Source organism: Pagrus major, chromosome 6, assembly GCF_040436345.1.
Source record: "Pagrus major chromosome 6, Pma_NU_1.0".
Lineage (NCBI taxonomy): Eukaryota > Metazoa > Chordata > Actinopteri > Spariformes > Sparidae > Pagrus > Pagrus major.
Genome location: NC_133220.1, coordinates 34,383,195 through 34,408,393, shown reverse-complemented (window position 1 = coordinate 34,408,393; position 25,199 = coordinate 34,383,195). Strand labels below are relative to the sequence as shown.

At 44.4% G+C, this 25,199-nt stretch overlaps 1 protein-coding gene across 1 annotated transcript in view; it reads left to right on the top strand.

Moving 5' to 3' along the window:
• The window catches only part of LOC140998503 (bis(5'-adenosyl)-triphosphatase-like), a 407,581-nt gene that overhangs the window by 130,589 nt on the left and 251,793 nt on the right, over positions 1-25,199 (top strand). The window contains exon 4 of the mRNA XM_073468813.1: positions 21,086-21,210. Within this exon, the coding sequence (XP_073324914.1) occupies positions 21,105-21,210 (106 nt within the window). The 5' untranslated portion in view covers positions 21,086-21,104. The remainder of the gene's footprint in view (positions 1-21,085; positions 21,211-25,199) is intronic.

Genomic DNA, 25,199 nt, shown 5'->3' with positions numbered 1-25,199 from the left:
CGTGTGTTGCTTACATTTTGGATTTGGTATTTTTTTTATTTGGACCATCGGCTTCATTGAAGCTGTTATTGTTTGCCATCTGCCTGTCTCTGTATCTGCATTTGGGTCCTCCTCATTTCGTTACTGTGACAGTGGGAACTAATGAAGAGTGAGGAGAAAACACAGGCTCCAACACACAGGGAGTGATTAACTAATGGAACACAGGTGAGGACAAAAAGGGTGGGAAAAGTCTGTTTTCCCATGAGGAAGTAGAAAGTGACACACGACACGTGAGGAAACCAAAATAGTCGCATCAGATAGATTTTCATCAGCAGTGGTGGTTGTTTAATGGTGTATACATTAACAGTGAGACGCGTTTGATGGCAGGAACATCAGTGTTTATTTGAGTTACTCATGCAGTGTTTATCTGCCCCATAGCCACAAGCCAATGTTAGTGAGAAACTAACTGCAGTGATCCTCCAGCATCAGAAACCATATGTGTATCTCTACCTCAACATGCACATTTGTGCACGAGGAACAGCTGATAAATTTCATTGATTGTTTATAACTCCTGACTCGCCAACAGGATCAGTTAGTATTTCATGTAAATTAATGTTCTGTGTTCTTCTACACATCAAAAGGTCACACACGGTCCAGATTCTACAGTGAAATAGTATGGCTGTCTAAACATATTTATTTTAGAAGCTAAAAGTTGAATTCTCCTCTGCAGAGTTTATAACTACAGCTTTTAGTTTTGCTGACTGAATGTGCGATGATATGTGTTACAGTGAAATGTTTAAAATGACTGAAAACAGCTTCTCAAATCTTAAATCAGAGTGTATGAACGTTGTGAACCCACCTGTGTAGGAGCATCTAATGGGTCCTTTAAACATCAGGAAACAGACTGCACCTTTGACTTCAGACCAGCTTTTTGTTGTCCATGGCACTTTCTGCTGCCTTAAGATAGCAATCTACCATCAGTGCGCCTGACCACACCTCACTTTAAGACCAACACGCCCAGGGGCGCACAGGTGGCCGCAAGTACATTTGTTATTTGTTATTTACTTGCGCTGGGTGTGAAAATGACAACTGTATCGGTTTTAAACTAGCAATGACACTTGTGCTGCATGGTGCGCCGCTTTGCGCCGAGTGTAAGATAGAGCCTTTGATTTGTTTTGGAGAGCCCCCTTGCAGCACAAGTTACATAATGTACGTTTAAGTATTTTTCCTTTTTATCAATTACCCCCAGACCAATTACACTGTTGTTGTAAGTTGTTGTCTTCAACAGTGGTGACATTACCCTGTTGTCCAATAATATTCTTCTTGAAAGTAACGCATTAGACTAGATAACTTTGGAGCTTTGTTAGTGGCTCCCCTTCCATGGGTGTTGCTTGGCCTGGTCATATATATTCTTTTTTTTTTTTTTGCCCTGGATAATGTATAATGCATTCAACTGTTTTTTTCCAATAAATGTTTATGATAGTAGTTTTGAAGTATTCTGTTAGCCTACTCATACTACAACTCTAATTCCAAAAAGGTTGTGTAAGTAATGAATAAAAACAGAATACAATCATTTTCGAACAAGCTGTGTTATCAACAGCGGTCTGCAAAGTCTTTCTGAGACCTTGTAGTGTTATCCTTCGTTGATTATGATTGTGTCATACGTATTGAATAAACCAATGACTCAAACAACTGTACTCCACAGGAAATGAAATACTGTAATTGTACGGTTTTATCAAACCATCTACCTTGGTCCAATAACTCCCACCGCACAGGGTGCTTTAACTGATGAACAGTGTCACACTCAAGCTCAGACAACCGATTACTATCTTTTCCGTGTTTATTTTCACATGAGCATTCTTGCTACACACATGCCATGCTAACTAGCACCTGAACAGTAACCGTGTCGTTTGCCAGGTAATCAACTGAAATGACACAAAACAACACAAAACCACAATATTAATGACACGGACATATTATCCACTGTATAATCCGCATACATGAACATATTTATAGTATTCAACATACGTTGTAATCACTTGTATACATCTCTTAACTCACCAGCTCAGCTTCACCAGTCAAAACAACGGCATCAATATAAAAGAAGATCCGGCAGGTTATTACATCCGCCCCAAATAACCTACAGGGGGAGTTGCTACCACAAGAGGTCGTTATGAAATTAACAAATGTGGGATAACTTCACACCTCCCACTTGGGCTACTTGTCATTGACCAAGTAGGCCACAATAACCATTATTAATACAACAATGTAATACACAGAATATGCAAAACCTCAGGTGACAAAATAAATAAACAACATATAACTGTTCAGTGAAACAGATTTAGTCTAAGTCCCGCCTTCAAGTGCTCAAAGTTCCAGCACCTCTTAGGTACTTAGGGGAGTAAGCGACGCCCCTTCCTGCTCCTCTACTGGCAGCAACACCACCAACCTCCTGACGTCTCTGTGTAGGATGGTGGAAGGACACGGCTCCCTGTCCTTCCTTGCTTGGCACAGGCTGATGGGAAGGCTATGACAAATCCTCACCTTGACGTCTCGGACAACACCCTTTACGTCTGGACACGACTCCTCGACCCGACCCAGCCTGAATCGACCCCGGAGGGCGTTTTGATCCGCAACCCATACCAGGTCTCCGACAGCGACATTCCTGGCAGGGGAATGCCACTTTTGCCGAACGAACAGGTGAGGTCCTGCCAACTGGCTCCAACGTCTCCAAAACTTATCCACCTCCACCTGGACTGCTCGCAGACGACTGAACGGGTAGGTAGGGAATTCAAAACCCTGGGTGTCACCTCTGGGCCCCGCCCGACCCAATAGCAACGAGTTCGGTGTCACAACGTCCACAGTCTCCTCCTGAACCTGAGCCCTGGCCCCGATTGGCCTCTCATTGGAAAGGTTGGCAGCCAGGAAGAGGAGGGTTTGGAACTCTAGGATGGTCAAGTCACCCTCCTCACCAACACTGCTCAATGACCTCTTCAACACACGGACAGCTGCCTCCGCTGCCCCATTCCGATGTGGCGAGTCCGCAGGACTAAACTCCCACACCCAGTCAGTTCCAGCCACAGCCGCTCTCCGTTGGACTTCCTCCTTGTTGATATCCGCCAGGAAGCTGTAGAGATCCTCCAGCGCAGGTCTGGCCCCCACGAAGTTGGTGCCCTGGTCGGACCAGAGCTTTTTGGGATGACCCCTTAGGGCGGTAAATCGCTGATAAGTTTTGATAAAGCCCTCAGTCGATAGGTCTTCGACCAAATCTGCATGGATCGCCCTCGAGGCCATACAACTAAAGACCACGCCCCAGACCTTCTTCTTCGTGCGCCGCCTCACAACGTCCCTGACTGTGTATGGACCGAACAGGTCCAGCGTTGTATACTCGAAAGGAGCCGCTGGCCCGGTGCGTACAGAAGGGAGATTGCTCATTACTTGAGAGCATAACTTGGCTCTGCACTTCCGGCAATGCATACACGAGTCTACAACTTTGCGAGCAACTCTAGGGCCTTGCACCACCCAGGCTCTTTTCCTCATCCGAAGGAGGGTGCCGGCAATGCCTTCATGGTTGGCACGGTGGGCTTCCTCGGCAAGGAGGGTGCTGATCTGCTCCTTGTAGGGGATCAGCGGGACCCCAGGTCCCCCCTTGTCAACAGACTGGATCCGGCCGTGGCACAACAAGAGGCCCGTTGCACTGTCCTTGTTCACAACCAGACGGTTGAGTGTCGTCGTGGGGAAGGCCACACCAGTCTGGGCAGCGAGACATAAGTCCTTGAATGCCTCCTCTCGCTCCTGGACTGTGAGTACTGCCTCCCACTGTTCTTGCTCGCCGGTTCGATTTCTACCGAGTAACCAGGAGTGTACGGCTCTGCGGACGTATCCCACAGCTCCACAGAGTTTGGCTAGTGTAGCAAACCTCGACAGATTCACCTGTCCTACAAGAGCCGAACCCCAAAACCTCTTGGTACTGCAGGTACTAGGTGCTGTCGAAGAAGACCCTGTAGCAGCACCTGGCGAGGATCCCTTATTATCGACCGTAGGATGCCATGTGATCGCCGCTTCCCCGACCATGGCACCGACACCATTAGGACCACCTGAAGCAGACAACTTCTTTGCCTGGGCCCTTGTAATGACTGCGGAGAAAGCTTTCCTTTGGAGCTTACTCACGACCTCCCTGGTACCGGAGGCCACCTCTGCAGCAGACTTCATGGGCCATTCCTCCACCCTTCTTGTCAGGAACTCGGGACCTCTCTGCCACAGGGAGTCACCTTCAAGCTGTTCAGGGGAACACCCTCTCGTGAGTAGATCGGCCACATTGTACTGACCGGGGACCCACCACCAGTCTGTTGCCGGTCCGGCCTTCTGGACCTCACCAACACGGTTAGCGAAGAAAGTTTGGAACCCATAACTTTCCCGCTGGATGGCTCCCAACACAGTCTGGCTGTCGACGAAGTGGTACCACCTACCCACTTCCAACCGCCCATGCTTCAGTATGTACCCCTTCAGCCTGGCGGCAAAAACAGCTCCGCAGATCTCCGCTTTAACAGCGTCGCCCTTCTGGTCGAGGGGGGTCAATTTAGCTTTTGACTCCACGAGCCGGGTCACAACACCCCCTGCAGTCTCCCAGCGCAGGTAGAGAACCGCCCCATATGAGTCACAGCTCCCATCGGAAAAGGTGATCCCCCAGGGTTTACCCAGCCAGCCGGAAGGCGTAATACTCCTGGGGAAAGTGATGGTACTCAGCTGGACATACTCTTTGAAGAGCTCGATCGCCCTCCCACGCAGCTCACCAGACAGTGGCTTGTCCCACGTATCCTTAGTCAATGTCCCGGCCTCTTGGAAGGCCCTCCTGACAAGAATGACGCCCTTCTGTTTCAGGGGCGTCGCCAGACCAAGGGGGTCATACAGCCCGGCCACCTGGCTCAGCAACATACGACGGGTAAGGGGATCCGGTGTCTTCTCCTCTATATCCTCCATGGTGAGGTCGAGCTCGGTGCGCATCTTTTTCTTCCTTGCAGAGAAATTAACGGCCACCATGAGGAAAAGTTTGTCCTCCCCCACATGGTAACCCACTCCCAGGGCCTTGTTGTCCTCATCACGTAACTGGTTGGGCAACACGATAGTCTCAGTTTTAGTGGGAACACCGCCTTGCCTCCCACTTTGGCCAGATTGCACCCACGGCTTAAGGTAAAACCCCCCGGTTGCAAGGATGGCCTCAACCCCCTGAAGGATCTCGCTCAGTCTTTGGGGGTCATTGTGGGACACCAGAATGTCGTCCACATAAGCGTTGTCTTCGATAACATGCCTTTCTTCCACTTTGTCGGCGAACTGTGGCAGGTGGGCGGTCTCCCTCATGGCCACCTGGGCGATACAACCAGCCGGCTTATCGCCCATATTCACACGTACCACGGCGTAGTCCTCGATGTCATCCGCCGGAGAGTCCCTCCACAGGAAGCGATGGACATGCACCTCCTGATCCTCCAACCACACGGAGTTGTACATCTTGGACACATCTCCAACCGCCGCGTGCTCCCCCTCCCGGAAACGGAGCAGGACCGCCCGGATGGGGTTCAAGACGTCTGGGCCCTTCAGCAGGATGCCATTCAGGCTAACACCCCTGAATTCCCGGCTGCTGTCCCAGACTAGTCTCACCGGGGTGGAGACAGAGTGTGGGTTGGGTGCTGTCAGGTGGTTCACCCACCACACAGCTCCATTCCAGCTGTCCAACGCAGCCCTGGAAAGCTTGATCGCGGCCCCCTTGGCTATCATGTCGTGCACCTGCCTCGTGTAAGCCTCCTTCCACTTCGGATCCCTCTCTAGGCGCTTCTCCGATTTCAGGAACGCCGCCTTGACAGCCTCACGGTTGTTCGGCAGGGTAGCAGGGTTCTCCCTCCAGGGGTAACTGGCGTCCCAGTGGGGCTTGTCACTGTGTTTGTCGCTTAACTTGAAGGTCAGACCTCCCCTGATAACCTCTAACTCTCTCTCGTCAGCAAGTGACATCTCCTTCCCCCCAGGGGCACACTTTCCACACCGACACCCACCGCACATAGGGTCACAGGCGGCCCCGATGCTGTCCCACTGCAGCCACTTGACGATCTCAGCATTGCATGCAGCTGTGGTTCCTACTTCCACGCTGCTCTTTAACTTGGGGCAGTAGTTATGGAGGACCTCGACTCTCCTGGACTCCGCCCTCATGGAGCATGCAAAGTGGGTTGATGAGTGGCGTGCGGTCACCTCAATGTCCTCAAAAAGGTCCGGGTGCACGCCACTGACGGTCTTTCCGAGTGGACCATCCCACAACACCAGATCGCCGCGCCTCATCATCCGCTGGGGGGCAAGGCGACCTTCCCGGGTACTGATAAGTAACTCAACTTTCTCCGGGCGGGTCAGCTGCCCTGGTTTGACTACACCTGGGAAGAATTTCTCCAGGCGCTCCGAGTCCACTGTATGGTCCACTCTGGCGATCTCCTCTAGTCCATAGCAGAGCATCTCATGGAGCCGCCATGTCCCCTTTTTTGTGGCTACTTTTATGCTCACACAGTACCTCTTTGTCTCAACCCTCGCCTCCATACCACCCACACCGTATACGACCAGTGTGACTTGCTCACCTGACAATCCAAGCCTCTCTGCTGCTTGGTGAGTGATATAGTTGGTATCGGAGGCTAAATCGATTAGGGCTCCGACCCAGTCTCCTCTCTTGGTCGTGACCTCCACCAACATCATGAGGACCGGGTGCTCCTCCGGTCCACTCTTATCCACCAGATCTTTGCCAGCACATATTGTTGAGGACACCTTATTTGTGCAGGCCTTACGAACAGCCTCCAGCTGCTCCGGGGTCAGACCTAGACTAGCGAACAAAGCCTCTTGTTCTTCGGTTGGACCACGGGGTTCTCTCCTCTTTTCCCCCTTGGTCTCTCCCCTAGTGGTGTCCTTTTTGGCTGGTGATTTGAGGCACAGGAAGAAGTGGTGATCTGGAGGGGCGTCACCTCTTTTACATTCGTCATTGCGACACAGAAAGTTTTTATTGCACGGACTGTCTTTCCCATGGAGATCCAAGCATTTGGGACAGGCTTTTATCTTTTTTACCTGAGCCCTCCGCTCTGATGGGTTGGCTTTCTTAAATGTCTTACAGTGGTATAAACGTCCAGTATGCCCCTCTTCGCCACACATACAGCAAGGATCTTGCGCTGATTCTCCTCTCGCCTCACTTGCCGTGGCCTTGGTAAATGAACGTCTCTCCTGCCTTCGGTCCCCTGGTCTTTCCTTTGGCTTTTCGCGAGGGCTCGGTTCACCTGCTCTGGCAGAGCTTGGTCGTCTGGTGATCTGTAACTGCTCCAGTTGCACCAGAACCGTCTTCTGATCTCTCAGGAACTGCCATAATTTGTCAAACCGGTTACGTGGGTTGACATTGCTGGCCGCGTCGCACCGGTACAAAAGCCACCTTTCTTTCATACTGTCCGGCAGCTTACTTTCAAGTGACCGGATCACCAGCTGGTTTTTTATGGCGTCCTCACAACCCAAGTCTATAAGGTCCAACAGCGCCCTTTCCACCGCTTGGATAAGCTGCAAAGCCTCCCTTGGTTGGTTGTTGCGCACAGCTGGTAAATCCTGTAGCTCCAGTACAATGTCGTCCGCTATTTGCGACATGTCCCCATAACAGTCCTCCAAAACCCGGAAGACCTCCTCCGCAGTACGGCAATGAGACAGCCTGAGCTCGCGTTTTACAGCATCAACGATGCTGTCCAGCAGGTGAAAGAGCCTACACTCCGGGGAGCCTGTGGGTTCAGCTAATGCCTGAAGGGTCCCCCAGTTACTCTTCCATCGCCAATAGCTTCTCCTGTCTCCAGAGAACTTTGGTAGGCATAGGGGTGCGAGCGCAATCCTGGGCCCGATTAACCCCTGAGAAGTGGCAGACATGCTCCGTCCTGCCCCAACACTATCCGGTAGCACAGCGTGCGCTCCTCGCTGCTGCCGCGGTGTGCTAGAGAAGCCAGGGTCAAATGTTGGGCTCATGGACCACTGTGGTGGATGCCTCTGCGGTGGCGCTTGTGGAGACCCCGATGGGGGGCCCGTGCCTTGTGCCCCATCAGGATGGTCCACATTATCATCCAGTGCACTGCCAGTCGCAGCAGCGGTTGGGTTGGTGGCTGGGCCTGCACTCGCACTTTGCATCCCAACATCCTGTGCTGTGCCTTGTCCATCGTCTCTGCCGTCAACATCCTCCTCGTCCTCTTCACCGCTTGCCAGGACACCAAGGTCGCCATGTGCTGACCCTTTGCTTTGGCGCATGTAGTTAGTCAGTGCAACTATAGTCATTCTTCTCTTCTCCTTGTAGTCTTTAAGGCAGGCCCGCATGTCATCCACCTCTTTTTCCAGGACGTAGCGGTCCCAGTCCTGCACGAACTCCTCCAGTGCTACGACTCTGCTCTCTAATGCTGTGTGCATTAAATCATACTGCTCATGGGTCAAGTGGCCCGACTGGAGAGCTTCAGCCTGACCAAACACGTCTTTGAGGTCTGCCTTCAGACTGCCAAATTGACCCGATGCATAGCGGGACCACAATGTCTTTTTTACCTTCATCTCTGTGTCTTGATACTTTGCGCGGCAATCATGCAGCCTTTTCTTCACATCAGCTACATCCATTTTGTATCCACTTGCGTCTTCCTCTTCCATAACAGCAATATAATCAAAACTGCAATCACAGATCTCTTCATAACTGCCCTTGAGTGCCCTCAGTTCAAGTTTGAGGTCATGTTCATTCAAAAGGTCCACGTTAAAATCAATGGCATTTGCCCTCCTATTAAAAACCCCTTGTGCATAGGAACGCTTTTTCTTTAATTCTCCACAGTCCGCCATGGTGACTTTTATTGTGCCTCTCTTTCACTTTGTTTTGATGACGTACTTCCGGTCCCCGTACCTGTACCAAGATGGCGGCGACCCACTTCCGTTAGCTTAGCGGCTAGCTACTGAGCTAACACAGCGTATTTGCGGCGATCGGCTTATCCTATGCCGTCGCGCTAAACAGTCACAATGAAAGTCACTCTAGCACAGTCACAGACCAAGCAAGGGCTTAATTTGAGTCCGAGGCGTTGTCGATCGGCCGGGACGCTCCGCCGGGTTTCTTCCGCCCGTTAGCCTCCTGCAGTTCGTTGTAGTTGACACTGTCCGACCTCCGCTTCTCCGTCACGGGGCTGGCTGCAGTGTTGATTACTGTACGGTTTTATCAAACCATCTACCTTGGTCCAATAACTCCCACCGCACAGGGTGCTTTAACTGATGAACAGTGTCACACTCAAGCTCAGACAACCGATTACTATCTTTTCCGTGTTTATTTTCACATGAGCATTCTTGCTACACACATGCCATGCTAACTAGCACCTGAACAGTAACCGTGTCGTTTGCCAGGTAATCAACTGAAATGACACAAAACAACACAAAACCACAATATTAATGACACGGACATATTATCCACTGTATAATCCGCATACATGAACATATTTATAGTATTCAACATACGTTGTAATCACTTGTATACATCTCTTAACTCACCAGCTCAGCTTCACCAGTCAAAACAACGGCATCAATATAAAAGAAGATCCGGCAGGTTATTACATCCGCCCCAAATAACCTACAGGGGGAGTTGCTACCACAAGAGGTCGTTATGAAATTAACAAATGTGGGATAACTTCACAGTAATTCTATACTTCATACTAAAACTTCATTTATTACTAAATAACTACTCTAGCAGGCTCATTTCACATTTGATTTACAAAGAACTGCACTTTAAATTGCTAAAACATTAAAATCCCTCGAGGAAAAAAAAACAGTGACTCGACCTCTGTGTCCTCAGTGGGAGTCATGGCCTATCTCAATAAAAGGAAGAAATCAGTTTTGCTTTTGTCGCTGAAAAAGCTGTTGGCATTTACAAATTGGAAGTGATACAATCTGTGTAAAGTAAACACTAATTGGGTCATCTCTCTACACAGTGAACTAATTGCAGCATTCTAGTTCTTAATTGTGGAATAGTCAGAGTGCATTTGGAATGCTAATGCAGGAGAGACAGCTGGTGAAAGAGAGAGTGGATGAGTCTTCTGGGACCAAATCCAAATCCACCCATGGCTCTCCTCCTCTCTCTGTCTCTCTGTTGCGGCTGAGCAGTTCAGGTAGGTGAATGGAGAGAGATGGGAGGAAGGAGGGGGCTTGCACTGCGCTGTGATTATCTCAGGGCTCCAGCCTTCCTGCTCCTCCTCGGTCAGAAAGCACAGCCCACCACGAGTGAGCTGTTTAATCGCTTAGGCGTCATTTAGCCCCATTACAGTGAGTCACACTCATGTTTCAAAGAAAGGGGGATCCCCTCACAGTCATGATTGGATATTAAATTGGTCATAGTAAAACTGCAAATCATCATGCCCTACCCCAACCCCAACCTTTTTCAGGCAGACATACATCAGCATTTTGGTATTTGTTTCAGGACTGGCAAGAAATTTGTTGTGTGTGGTGGATTTTTAATTTTTCATTGAAACACACTGCTGACATCCAAAATTTCCAAGAAAACAGAAACAAACAAAAAAGAGACCAATAACTATTATTTTTTTCTATATTTGATAAGAAAATATGATTGCTGTTTTAACCAGATGAAGAGCCACCCTCCGTCTGTCGGCCCATCCTCCTCCTCTGGATATTCCAGACGTCCTTCTCCCCAGCAACACTTTCCAGCGCTCCGTAGGGGATCAGAGGTGTTCTCAAGCCAGATGACATATAGAATCCCTCCAGCGAGTTCTGGGTCTGCCCGGGGTCTCCTCCCACTTGGTTGTGCCCAGAAAACCTCCAGAGGGAGGCGCCCAGGAGGCATCCTAACTAGATGCCCAAACCACCTCAACTGGCTCCTTTTGGCATTTTGCCCGCTTGTATCCATGATCTCATTCTTTCAATCACTACCTACAGCTCAATACTATAGGTGGGGGTACATAGACCGACTGGTAAATCGAAAACTTTGCCTTCCGTCTTCTGGTGCAACACCTGCAGTACTCCCACATACAGTACATACTGTACATACAGTACATCTGACGCTCCATCTTCCTGTCTTTGGTGCTTGAGAATTATTAAAAATAGTCAACAGCAGGATGCACTAATCAGCATTAAATTAAAAAGTGGTAGCTTATACAGGAACATGTTCAGTAATTAGAAATAAAGCAACCTTCTGGAAACTAGAAACAATTAAAAAATACTCAAAATTAAAAATACTCTAAATAAAAATACCGTTTACAGGCATATGTGTATGTCTTACTCATCCTGGCATTCCCAAAAGTTTTTGTTTTATCACATGCCACACTTTGTTACATAATTGTCAGACATAGCTATCAAATATCACAATGTCAGTGATAGATGTCACATGCAGTAGCAGTTATATTGTTTACCCATGCGACACAAAGTTAGCAATGCGGGTAGTGAGAAATGACTTGTGTATGTCCTAACTATTCTATTCTACTATTGATATATTTGCCAGATTATGTTAGATGTGTATGAAACCTAATATCAGAGGACTGCAAATACAGGCAGTTTCACTCTGAAGGAGCTATGTCAGTGCAGGATTTTGTAAGTAATGAGCTGTACCTGAATATGGGCCTTTCTTCTTGCAGTACCATTGCAAAAACATCCACAGTTTCAGTCAGATCACTGGATACCAACTCTGCATCCTGACCTACATTTACAAGGTAGTATAAGGCACAAAAAAACCCAACCAAAAAACACTTGAAATGTTGATCTACTCATAACCTTTCAGTCGTTCTGCCTTGCGTGTGTGACAGGTATTATGTACCAGAGAAGAGATATTAATGTCCAGGTGAAATATTTCATTTTAATAAGTTAATTTCATTTCCCCCTGTTACAGTTATGGCAGTGTTATTTGTTCATAATATGTCATCTCATTATTGGCATTGGTAGTATTGTATTTTTAAGGTATGCAGCCAGTGAGATCCAGTGAGATAAAAAGAGGAACACAGATAGATGATGTAGATTCTTGTGTGAGTGGTTTGATTGTTTGGCGATCTGTTGGTAATGCCTCGGGTCTCCTGTAGGGGGAAATACGCTCTGCCTCCTCACTCAATACAGACGAGTGAGTGCAAGAGCCGCGTGAGTTTTATTCATTCTACTCCCATTACTATTCACCCTGTTTAAGGTAATTACTGTACGTAAAGCACTGCAAACTTATGAACACACACTAGTCATAGTTTTCGCTGTGTGACTGTGATGTTATCTAAGAGGAAAGATATGTTTTGTACTTGTATTTTGTTGAAAGAGTTTCTTGGTAATTCAGGCGATGTGTTAGGTAGCACATGGAGACCCCGTAGCTGCGCTGCCGTATCTGACTGTATATTTTCTTATGTCTGCCATTTAAGATAGTAACAGTTACATTTGTGCTCTTGCTGCGAGATAAAAGTTTATTTTGTCACTAAAGAGTCCATATGACAGTTGGAATAAGTTAGTGGGTTAAAAACACATAATGTGCTCTTAATTCATTGTGCAAGTAATAAGTTAGTTAAAAAGATAATTTAAATAATTTAGAGTAAGTTTAAAAGGTACATTTGTAATGGTATCTGTGGTCCTGATAGTGTTTACTGAATGTATTCAGACTTGGAAACGTGTCAATTTGTTTGAATTATTTGAAATGTAACTCAATAAAGACAAATGAGTGCAAGAGCCCCGTGTGGTATTCCTCATCCTCTCCCATTACTATTCCCCCTGTTTAAGGGCACAACAAGTGCGAGTCTCACAGGTGTCGTTGTTTAGAAATCCATCTATTACTTTTCTTGGATGTTTGAGCCTAACTGTGCAGAATGATGTACTGTGTGTACAGTAAAAAAAACCTTTGTACTATACTGTAACCCCCTACTTGGCTTCAATGGCAACCCCTACAAGAGCCTCCAATAGAATCTTTCCCCAACAGTCAGAGCTCAGTCAAAAGAAGAGACGTCCCAATCACATTTTTTTTCTTTGCTCCTGATCTTTCAGCATTGAGTAGCTGAGTCCGATCTGGTTGTTTTTGTTATACTTTTTTGTTTGTTTATTTTCCTACATAAAACATGTACAATTTGTATCATAATTTCACTCATAATCAGTGGATCAGGAGTCTCAAACTCAAATAAGCATGGGGCCACTGCCGGTATTGCCATCTCGTAGGAGGGCCGCTACGACGTTCAAGTACAACAAGAAAGCACAATATTATTTAGTATAATAATACTCATACTTGTAATTGACCAGAGGGTGCAGGTGGGAGTGTGCCGGTGGAAAAGCTCAGTCAGGTAGGGGGGAGCCAGGTTGTGGGCTTTCTAGGTGATCAGGAGGAGTTTGAAGTGGATACACTGAGGGACAGGGGTGACGTAGTCATGGGTCTGGCAGCGAGTAAACAGGCGAGCAGCAGAGTTCTGGATGTATTTGGAGTTTTTTTTTTAGGTATTTTGGATAATGTACCATAGAGGACACTGTTGCAGTAATCCAGTCTGGAAGTGGTGAATGCGTGAGTGAGAGTTTCTGCAGCTGTGAAGGAGAGGGATGGACGGAGGCGGGCAATGGTTTTTAGGTGGAAGAAGGCTATTTTGGCGATGTGTTTTATGTGTTTTTTGAAGGAGAGGGTTTGGCCAAAGATGACACGTAGGTTACAAATATGAGGGGAGGGGAGTGCAGTGGAGCCATCAATGGTGAAGGAGAGGTTGTGGGTGGATTTTGTGTGAGTTTTAGGTACAATAATGATGATTTCTGATTCATCACAGTTCACTTTGAGGAAGTTGTTTTGAAGCCAGAATTGTATTTCCATGATGCAGTCAGGGTTGAGTGACTGGCAGTGGTGATTTCTTTGGTGGAGATGAAGAGCTGGATGTCGTCTGCAAAGCAGTGGAACCATGACAGCGGATTATGTGACCAAAGGGGAACATGTACAGCATGAAGAGGGGGCTGAAAACTGAACCTTGGGGAACACTGTGGGAGAGGGGAACAGTTGGGGATTTGCAGTTATTGATGCTGGTGAATTGGTGTCTCTCCGTGAGGTAAAATTTGAGACAGGAGAGGGCAGTGCCGGTGATACTAAAAATGGATTCAAGGCGGGTGAGAAAGATGGAATGGTTGATGCTGTCAAAGGTTGCACTGAGGTCAAGCAGGATGAGAATGTTGAGGTTGCGTGTATCAGAGAAGAGGAGAAGGTTGTTTGTTATATTGAGCTGAGCTGTTTCAGTGCTGTGTTTGGAGCAGAAACCGGATTGGAAAAATTTATAGAGGTTATTGGCTGAGAGGTGGGACTTGAACTGAGAGGCAACTTAGGCAAGGTTCCAGTATTTTGGACAGAAATGGGAGGTTGGAGATTGATTTGTAGTTGTCTGGGATGTCAGGGTTGAGTCCATGTTGTTTTGAGAATGGGGATGACAGGTTTAGGAAGGCAGGCCTCGACAAGTCTTGAGGGGACGGGGGCCAGGAGGCAAGTGGAAGTTTTCATTCAAACCATGAGGTCATAGAGGTCTGTAGGAACTGAGACAGGGGCTGTCAGGTTAAAGGGGGCCCGGATGAAGGAGTGGCTGGGGCTGTCGTAGATGGTTTCTATTTTTGTTTGGAGGAATGACAGGAAGGAGGTGCATTTGTTGACTGTGAAGGATTGGGAACCATTGTCCAGGAGGTTGAGTTGTTTTTTCATTGTGGAGAATAGTACTTTGGGGAGCCAGACTGTATAAGTTGACAGTAATAGGTGGGTAGGGTGCTGGAGAGGGCTTCTTTATATTGTTGCATGTGGTCTTTGTTTGTTTTATTGTGGAGTCTTTCCAGTTGACGGCCATGGATTTTCATGTGATGAAGGTCGGGAGTGAACCAGGGAGCAGAGTGAGTGAAGGAGACTGTTTTGGTTTTAATGGGTGCAAGCTGGTTAAGGCAGGAGGAGAGAGTGCAGTTGTAGTAGTCGGTGAAGTCAGAGGGGGTGTGAAGATCAGGGGGAGGGGAGGTGGACATTTTATCCATGAGGGCAGATGAGAAGGAGGAAGGAGAGATGGAGTTAAGTTTGCGGAAGTTAATTGTGCATTTTTGTTTTGGCAGGGGGGTGGGAACGTCAATGTCCATGGTAATAGCTAGGTGATCAGAGATACTGAAATCAAAGCCAGAAAGATGATGTATGGTGAGACAAGTGGTGCAGACCAGATCCAGGATGTGACCATGGTTGTGGATGGGGAAATTGACACGTTGAGTGAAGTTAAAGCAGTTCAGTATTTTGATGAATTTAGTGGTTGTTGTTGAGTTTGAGGAGTCCAAGTGTATATTAAAATCCCAGAGGAGGAGGATGGAAGGTGAGAAAGAACATAGCTTAATCAGAAAAGTCGACAGAAGAGGAATGATGGGGCATTAGCAATGTCAACGTTAACTAGCATTAGCAACGTAAATGTTTGCTAGCTAGCATTAGCAATGCATTAGCAATGTTCGCTAGTGCAACAAACTGGCAACCACTTGAAGCGGGGGGAATGACAGCATTGTTGTGATGTGAATGCAATGGAAGGGGGGAGCTGGAATGCCACATTCAGTGGCTGGATATTATCAATAACACATTTAATGTTGTATAATAAGTGACAGATTAACATACAAAATATATATCAAAATTAATATATCAAGATTTGGATAATTTAGACACTAAAATTTATTATCAGCTGGGTGTCGGTATCGGTATTCTCATTTTCTTATAGAATAAAACAAATAAACTGAGACAGAATCAATTTGTGGAGAGTTCAACTCATCTGTGTGTTATGTGGTGGCAATAATGGTTTTCTCAGCAGGATGTCAACCGTGTAACAGTTGATGAAGGAGTTTGTCAGATGTGACACCGTCTTTCTTTTTTGGACACGGTGTGATAAGATGAAATCATCTCTCCACCACAGTGGAATATCACCATGAGAAAAACACTGGCTTTTTTCAGCACTGCTGTGATTTATACCTGAATCAAAGGAAAGCCATGAGCGACATTAATCCTCTTGATTCAATATCTCTTGTTATTGCATTTCTCTCATCATTGCTTTAGTTCATAAGATTTAGCATTTTTAATGCCAAGGTCATTTTTTGGTAACATGTAGAACCAAAATCTTTGAGGCTGTCAAATCTTGAGGGCTGTTTGAGTAATTGATACAGAATGTGTGTGTATATATTAGTGGTGGGACTCGATTACAAAAATTAATCTAATTAATTAGAGGCTTTGTAATTAATTAATCTCAATTAATCGCATATCAAGATTTGACACGTGAAGCAACATTTTTCAATTTAAATGGATTTTGGTATATGACTGAATCAATGAATAGGCACATAAATGAGCTTAAACAACAAAATTGTGTTTATTTTCATCACTGAGTGTTAACATAAAGTGCAATATGAATGAAGAATATTATGATTGCATTGTTCACAAGGCACACACCAGTGCGTTTGTTAGTTTGTCAGTCGTGGACTCATTTTGGCTCTGAACCCTGTCATCTTGTCGAGTGTGGATTGGCGACACTGCCTGCTTGAACTAGGAGCGTTGTCTGTGCTAGCTGCAACATGTTTGGCATTGAGGTGGTAGCGGAGGCTGGAAGTGCTCTGGTGATAGTCAAATTCTTTCTTGCACAATTTGCACACAACTGTGCTTTTATCCAGGTTTCCACCCGGTAGTTTTTTAAAACCAAAATTTCCGCCCACCGAACCCAGCAACGACTTCTCATCGGTTTCTATTTCTCGTGTTGTGTCCTGTGCATCAGTATTACAGGTTTGCCGGGAACTCGTGCAACGAGCAACGTTCCGCGCTGTTTGGAGTGCAAAAATAAATTGCGATTAAATGCGTTATTTTTTTTGTCGCATTATTTTATCTGTAATTAATTAATCGTCATTAACGCGATAAAGTCCCAGCCCTAGTATATATCCATCTGTATATATCCATACATATACATGTATATATATACATATATATATATATATATATGTATATATATATATATATATACACACGTGTGTGTGTGTCTGTCTGTGTGTGTGTGTGTGTATGTATATAAAAACCAAAGAACAGAGCAGTTTGTAGTGAGCGAGTGAAGAGTGACAGTCGGTGGCTGAGCTCAGAGCAGATAGCTGTTAGCCACTGGAGCAGACGGAACATTTAGCAGAGAGGTTGTTTAGTGGCGGCACATGTACAGTACAGGCTACAGTTTACACCATGAACAAACTCTGCAGCTCCTTCATACACAAGAAGACCTAATGTTTGAGTGACAGCTACAGATATTTCTTCTTTCCATGGTCCATGTGTGTGACGTTTTTGTATCCCCCACTGATTAGTTTCCCGAAAGATAACCAGGCTGAAGCAGATCATTGCTGTAAAACACAGCAATGATCCCTTACCCTAACCCTAACTGGGGGACAAGACCAAACTGAAGTAAAGGGAAACTTAACACTACACAGAGAAATGTCTGTTGTGTAGCATTTATCCATGCTAAATAACATGTCCTGCTGATCACCAGCTTATGTGATTGGCCACCGCAACATGCAAAAAGTCCTGTTTACTTTTTGTCCCCACCAAAACATTATATATATTAGGATTACACTGATTACCAGTTAAGACTGGGCTATTTTTTGCTGGGGAATAATCAAACAAATATAACAAAGTATGCACTGCAGTGCATACTTTGTTATATTTGTTTGATGATGATTGAATATGATTGAATAAATATTGAAATATAAATGACAAGTTTAAAAATGTTATTATGGGTAAATTCCTTCTTGTATGAATTGAGTAATAAAAAAATGCTAGATTTATCCAAAAATAATTGAACGATCAATCGAAAAAATAATCAATAGATTAATCAATTAAAAAATAATCATTAGGTGCAGCCCTACAGTGATCAAATCATGGCCCTGAGTTTCTCTCTCCCCCCTCTGGAACTAGACACGCTGTTTTATTTCCTCATTGAGTCTGTATCAAAGTGTGTGTCGAAGCACATTAATTAGCAGTTTACTGTGTAACAGAATCAAAATCCTGGTTGGATATTAGTTTGTTACTCAGAACTATCTAAAGTTAGGGTTAGTTTATTGCACATAATTCTTACATCTTACAATGTAAACTGTTTCAAGATTTCAATGTCCTTTATTGGTCAACATCTAAAAATAGAATAAGAATCAAAGACATAATACACAAGTAAGACTAAAACTTTTGTTTTAGTTTGAGCTTGTGAAATGTAGTAAGTAGGGGAGAGAGGTTTTCCCCTCGATCTGACTGAATGTTTTATTTCTTCACATTCTGTGTGTGTGTAGCAGACAGCAGCAGCAGGGCTGGGCCAGGAGGGGTACTGTGACCACATGACTAATTAGCATTACAGTGGACCAATTTGTTCACTTAATGGGCCATCGTCCAACAGGTCTTCCAGCCCACACAAGTGCATTGTCACACTGAGAGCAAGAGCTTTTGTACCACTACAAATTTGGTGTTTTGTTATCTTTTTTTTTTTTTTTAAACCATTCTTCTGTGGTGAGCTTGAATAGCAGGTACAGTAGAGATGTGAAAATACAGACAAAATCAGTTATAATAACTGTGTGCGCGGTTGACTTTCGATGCTGACCTGCTCATGTGCGGTCCTTTGTATGAACATCTGCTCCTGGACCTGTTGCCCTCCCACGTCCACGGCCTCTGCCTCCACTTCCTCGGACACTGCTGATTGCCCTCCTGTGGTCCTCTGACGGGATGATGTGCTTCACTCTGGCGTGTCTTCGTCATCAGAGTCAACGAGGCTCTCATTGTGGAAGCTCTAACATGCACAACATCATATCATCATGAGTCCAATACAATATTCACGTTCATCTGTAAATCACTGAGGGAAACAAACAAATAAGACATGAAGCAGGCCCACCACTAATCTTGATGTTTTAGCTTTGCCCTGTCTAACGTTACTATAGCCAGCTACTGCTAGCTAACCAGCAATGAGTTACAACATCAAAATACACTTTCAAAACAATGTCTGAATGCTAACAAAGCTAGCTTGACAGCTATCAGTGCTAGCAATATCTATGTTGGTTGTTTACGTTCAATATGATAATATTAGATGTTTACTTACAGGTGAATGAGACATGAGGTAGCTACTTGTTGTTAGATGTTGTGATGAAAATTATGCACTTGTAGTCTTCTTCCCACCGCTCGTGAGGACTCGGACTCCGTCGGTGGTATTCGGCAGTTGTTGGACAGTGTGCGTTCATGGCTTGGGGGGGGGGGTGGCTTTGGAGAAAGGCCTGAGTGCAGGGGGCGGGGTTTACTGGCTGGATACTTTCAAAATCTAGCCTGGGCTTGACGGTTTGTCCAACATACCGACCCCAGCTTTAAATGCCTGAAAAGATAAACTGTAAAAATATCCAGTATTTAACAATCAGCACTAATATACATGACACAGGAAGGCACATTTATATATGCCAAGAAACAGAAAAGAAAATTAAAAGGTTTCACAGTATGACTCGGTGCTACGGCTGCAATTTGACACTTACTAAAAATATATAATTATAATGTGTGCATACAATGCCTTGATGTCTGTAGTAGTTTTAAAATGTCAGTAACCAAAAAAAAATAACAGAAAAATACTTAACCTACAGTATGAAAAATATACATCATTCAATACGTAAATGACTAAATGCAGTCTAAAGGAACAGACACTTCAATCTAATAAAATGTCAAACTAAATCGAAGTACAAAGTACAAAAAAAGTAGAGTGAAGCCCAGTTCAGAGAAGATAACGGGAAAGCTGCAGCAGTCTGAACTTGTCTGTGTCTCAACTCAACTCAACCCAAGCTGGCCGATGGTGTTGCTGGTTATGTAGCTTGTGAAGTGGATGGTGGATGGCTTTAGAAGGTAATGCACGTCACTTATTTCAACAGCCAAGCAGCGCCTCGTAGTGAAGGCAGTTGCAATCAGTCAGCTGGTCAATATGGCATTTTTGGATGGAGGAAAACTGCCATTTGTTTGAGAAACAGCCTTGACTGTATCAAACAAGCCATGAAGTTTAGATTTCGCTCTGCTCTGCTCGCATTCACAGCCACTCTCGATTGCTCGTACTCTCACTCGCTCAACCGCACACTCACTTTGCAACACACACACACCTTCTGTTTTTCATAGTTTCATTATTACTAGCAATGCAACTGTAGCAAGAAACTCACTATCACGATGCTCATTCATCTTTCGAGGGCCCTAAATGGATGTGTATGTTTAACCTGCTAGTAAAATGAGCATATTAGTATGTCGCTGTCAGCATTTAGGTCAAAGCCCCACTGTGCCTTAGTACAACTTTACGCAGCTGTTAACATGGCTATAAACTCTGCGGCTTGTTTACAGTTTTAATCAGTGTTCAATTATTGGGGACAACTTGACATCCTCCTCTGTTCTGTTCTCTGCTGCATCAGCTGAAGCCTCACTAGCAAAACTAACCGTTCAACCCAGTCCTGCTCAAATCCACTGTGTGGGCTGTCTGTGCATGAGGAGTCTCAGGTGGACTGGCACTGTCACTGCTTTCCATATTGACCAGTAAAAATGCCTTTTAGGATGCTTGAGTGAAACCTAAGCCATCTCTGGCTTGTATAGAGTTTTCATTTGTTTTTGTAACTATGCTTCTAAAAATATTGGATGACCACCAAACATTAATATCTAGTTAAAGATGTATAAAAAATGTCTGGTGAAACATTCAGGAAGACGCTTGAACAGAAAAGAGACATTGTGGTGACAGGAGAAGCAGGGGCGTATTATGTCTCAGTCTGATTTCATTTGTGGAATTTGTGAAAGTGATGTTTCAGATTAAGCGAAGCAATTTCCACAACACTTTTTGACAGTTACATCAAAGAGTATTTTCTTTTGTGTGTCTTTGATAGACAGTATTGTTTTGACAGTGACGATGTGTGTGGTTTATTTTTGTTCTCTTGATGATGTTTGTAATGTTACTATTGTTGGATGTAGAATTACCTTCAGCCAAATCAGATTATGATCAAATCGCTTCTTCAGCAAGGCCTTCAACTGCATGTGGATGCGTACGATGAACAGAATCCATTTTCAGTTGGATCATATTGACCATCTGCTGTCTCTGTGTGTCTCTTCCAGGTCTGTGAGTCAGTGAGACATGTCAACCCTACGCTTTGGACAGCATCTCATCAAGGCCTCCACTGTGTTCCTGCAGACAGAGCTGTCCTTTGCTATGGTCAACAGGAAGCCTGTAGTGCCTGGACGTATCTTTCCATTACTTACAGGTGAGAAGTAGGCCTCCTGAGCTAAGCATTGTTCCTGGGATGTGTAGCATTTTAGCAATCAACAGACCTTTTGTTTAGTCTGTTGAGTGGTCACTGTGTTGCACTTGGTGTTGCATTAGTTTGCATAGATGAATAGAGAGAAAGATAAAGAGGTAAACTGAAATAGTTTCCATTTAGATGTTTTTGTGTTGAAGCTTTATGAGTAGCCGCCTTTGTACTCCACAGCCACAGTTTACTGTATATACACATAAACACATCCACACAACTGCAACTCTCCATGATCCCCACGCAACCTGTTGTCATGGTCACTAAGTTTTATCTGCAAAAGGTGGTGTACAAATGCTGGATCAATATGGATATAAGGTTTAACACAAACTAGGAAACACACAAACCATTAAAAAGCTTAAAACACATTTTGACACTTGAATTTAATCTGACTTTGCAAGCTTGAAAGACGAAACCATTTAAGCAGACTGAGAAGCAAGCAGCATTTAGGGAAGGCTGTAACTTATGAAGGATCGAGTTCAGTTTGTTGTAGCTCTAAAATTTTCTTCCAAGCATAAATAAATAATAACAAATAAATTATGATAAATAAATACAAAACATTACAGTCATAAATTGTTTGAAATGAACATTTCATATCAATGTCTGCATGTCTCAGCAGAACGTAGCTGTTGTAACCCTAACCTTGCAGATGATCCTTCAGCTATTATATTAGAATTTACCACTAAATGTACTGACTGATGATGACTGATGATGACTGATCTGACCTGAATTAGATATGACCTTAACAAAATTACTTGAATTGCAATAACTAGCCCTACACTGGAACAGGTAAGCACTAATGAACTATATTGCTCATACAGGATGGATTTGCAGTGTTATAGTATTTATTCATGCTGGAATCACAACAAGGTGTCCAAATGTCTGAAATGTGATATTGCTAGAGTATGCTTGTTTGAGTTAAGGTAATCCTTTATCGATCTACAGAGGGGAAATTCAAGCAAATGCATTTTCTAAAGTTCTTACATAGTACCACTAAATATAGGACAAGGCAGTGAAAATGTATATTAATGACTGGTGTGTGTGACTGAGGGTCTGAAGAAAAAAAATGTACAATGTGTCGCACTACAGTATACATGGTGGCTGTTTGAAACAGTAGGAGACATTCTCAGCTGGTCGAGGGTGTTTCTAGCTTTTGGTTGGCTACAGAAGAGTAATATAACTTTAGGGCTTCATATTATGCCATTCTGAAGTTTGTAGAATTGTAGTATTCTCTTTGTTTTTTACTCTTGGAACGGACCACATTATTTGACCTTTATTTCCCATACACCCTTTGTTGCAGGAGTGTGTTTGCATTTTTAAAATGCATTTATTGTTTCACAGCTGTATTGGTGTTAATACGTTGAACGGTTTCTGAAAGGTTGAAAGTCTCTTGAACCTCTGACCACACACATCACAGTAGTGTGTGGTCTGTACTGTTGGCCAAATCTGGAAGCGATGTAGCATGTATTGTAGTTCCATGCTGTTTCTCAGCTGAGCAAAGTGTGGAGGAAGCATGTTGTCACCACAAGCTGGAAAGAAGAAAAAGAAGGATTGTGAGACTGTCTGCAGTTTCTCTTCATAACTGCAATAAGTGATATTGTTTTTGAATGACCGGGTGCTGAAGGCTTATCAGGTAGCCATGGTTGATGTGGAAGCAAACAGTGGACAAACACTGAAAATGATCTTGTGCGTGTCTGTTTCTGTCTCTCTCTCTCTCTCTCTCTCTCTCTCTGTGTTCTTTTGCTAATTTGTTTTCCCTTTTTAATAGAAATACTGTTTTAACTGCTAATTCCCCTTACTTCTGTTCTGCCATTTGTTGAGTGATGTTAAGCCAACCAGAAATGAAAAAGATGTGCAATGTACCGAACATGGCAAAGAGGAGTCGACAACGATAATTAATGAATTAAAACAGTTTTTCTTCTTGAGATGAAAGTTTGTTGAAGCAGCAGAATGGTTTGTGTGCCACTCAGTTACCAGGTTAAAATGTTAGCAGTTAACATTTCTGCAAATCACAGATACGTCCAAATGTACACATCATAGGCTATGTACCACAATGACATTTGTACAAAACGTGTCATGTCACGTTCACATTACATGTGTATTACCAGACTTTCACATCGAGAGGTGGAGGGGACAGTGGTGGAATACAAAGCTGCCAAACTGGTGACCACAGTCTGAGACTGCGTTCTGGCATGTGCAAGAGTGAAACGACTGGATATTTTTGATGAGGTACCACGACATTTCAACAAACAGGACACCACTGGGTAATTGTAAGGAGACCTCAAGGAATTTCCAGCCATGTTTGTGGTGAACTAAACAGGTATTTGAAGCCAAACCATAAAGTTTATCTAACTCTAACAGAGTGGTTTTTGTGCCTAAACCTAACCACAACATAAGAGAGAAAGAGAAAATAAACCTAAAGAATGTAAAGTTGCAACATAAAGAAACAAAGTTTTACTAAATCTGTGGTTTTGGAGAAATGTCGCTAACATGTATTCTAGTGATTGGGTTGGAGTATGACATTACTCTGTTGTACTGATATACAAAATATAGTTATAACTAGTTAAAGTTATAACTAGTAAAGTTTTGTCTCTGAGCCTGTGTCAAATGAAGGCCTGGTTCTCTCTGCAGTAGAGATGTGTAAAGGCCCTGAACCAATATTTAATCATTTACAGTAACAGTTTGTCGGGACTATAAGCCTGTAATGAAAGGGACTGAGAATGGAGCAACAACTGAGGGTTCAGAGGGTTAGTGCAGGTTTCAGTACCACAGCATCCCCCCTTAATTAACACCAGAACATTCAGTTGAACTGTGCCATGCCTGTCTGACCTCCATCATCAGTGTGAAGTGATGTGGTGTAATGCAGCGTCCCTCACACTGATCTGCAGTAGAGTCACTGTGTTTCAGTGTCTGTCTCATTGTTTCTCTCTAACTGGACTTGAGCATCGGCTGCTCAATGGAGCGCTTCCTATAGCTGCCTGTTGTTGCCTGGCAACAGATGCTGTCTTTGCTGAAGTGAACCTGCCCTTGATATAAAGGCTATATATGCAGCTGTTTACAATAAACATAATGCACAAACACAGAAAATAGATAGTTGGTAACCAAGGCTGTTGAAGGTAGCCTAGGCCACCGTGCCACTATGCAGGACTGTTTGCTTTCAGTTTGTTTGGTTTCTCACCATCTTGTTATTCCCCAACATAGCACAGATGTTTAGTTTACCTTTAAATACATGTGGGCGTCGCACAGAGGTAGGAGGAGGACATGAATCCTTGTGGACTCTACGCTTGCTTCTCCTCTTTCATTGTGCCAGGGGAAAAAAAACAAAACAAAGCTTTAGCTCTGTCTATTAATCATTGTTTCCAGCCAGCCTTGAGTGAAAAAAAAAAAAAAAAATCATTTGCATGATTTCCATCGCTGATTTGTTTGAATAATGTGCTTATTCTCTCTTCGAAATGTTAATCTGTTCTTGGCTTTGTGCTCAACTTCTCAAGTGCTGCTATGCACCTCGCACAACTCCTACACACTGAGATTAACTTTGGACCAAGGAGAGTTATTTCTCTGCTCTGCTATACACCTCCACTTTAAGGCCATATGTTAGCATTCTTTAATCAGATTTCGTATTAAACACTGTGATTATTTTTCTTGATTGTAGAGGCCTGTCATATACTGAGAGCCACAGAATATACTGAGCAGAGATGCTCACAAGTCGTTTTTTGCGAGTCCAAGTCAGGTCTCAAGTCTTTGAGCTAGATTCCAAGTCAAGTCGCAAGTCTTTGAGCTAGAGTCCAAGTCCAGTCGCAAGTCTTTGAGCTAGAGTCCAAGTCAAGTCGCAAGTCTTTGAGCTAGAGTCCAAGTCAAGTCTCTTATGGTTGTAATGAGTGTTCTATCATCTGCTGCATGCCGTCCGGTCTGTTTAGAACACT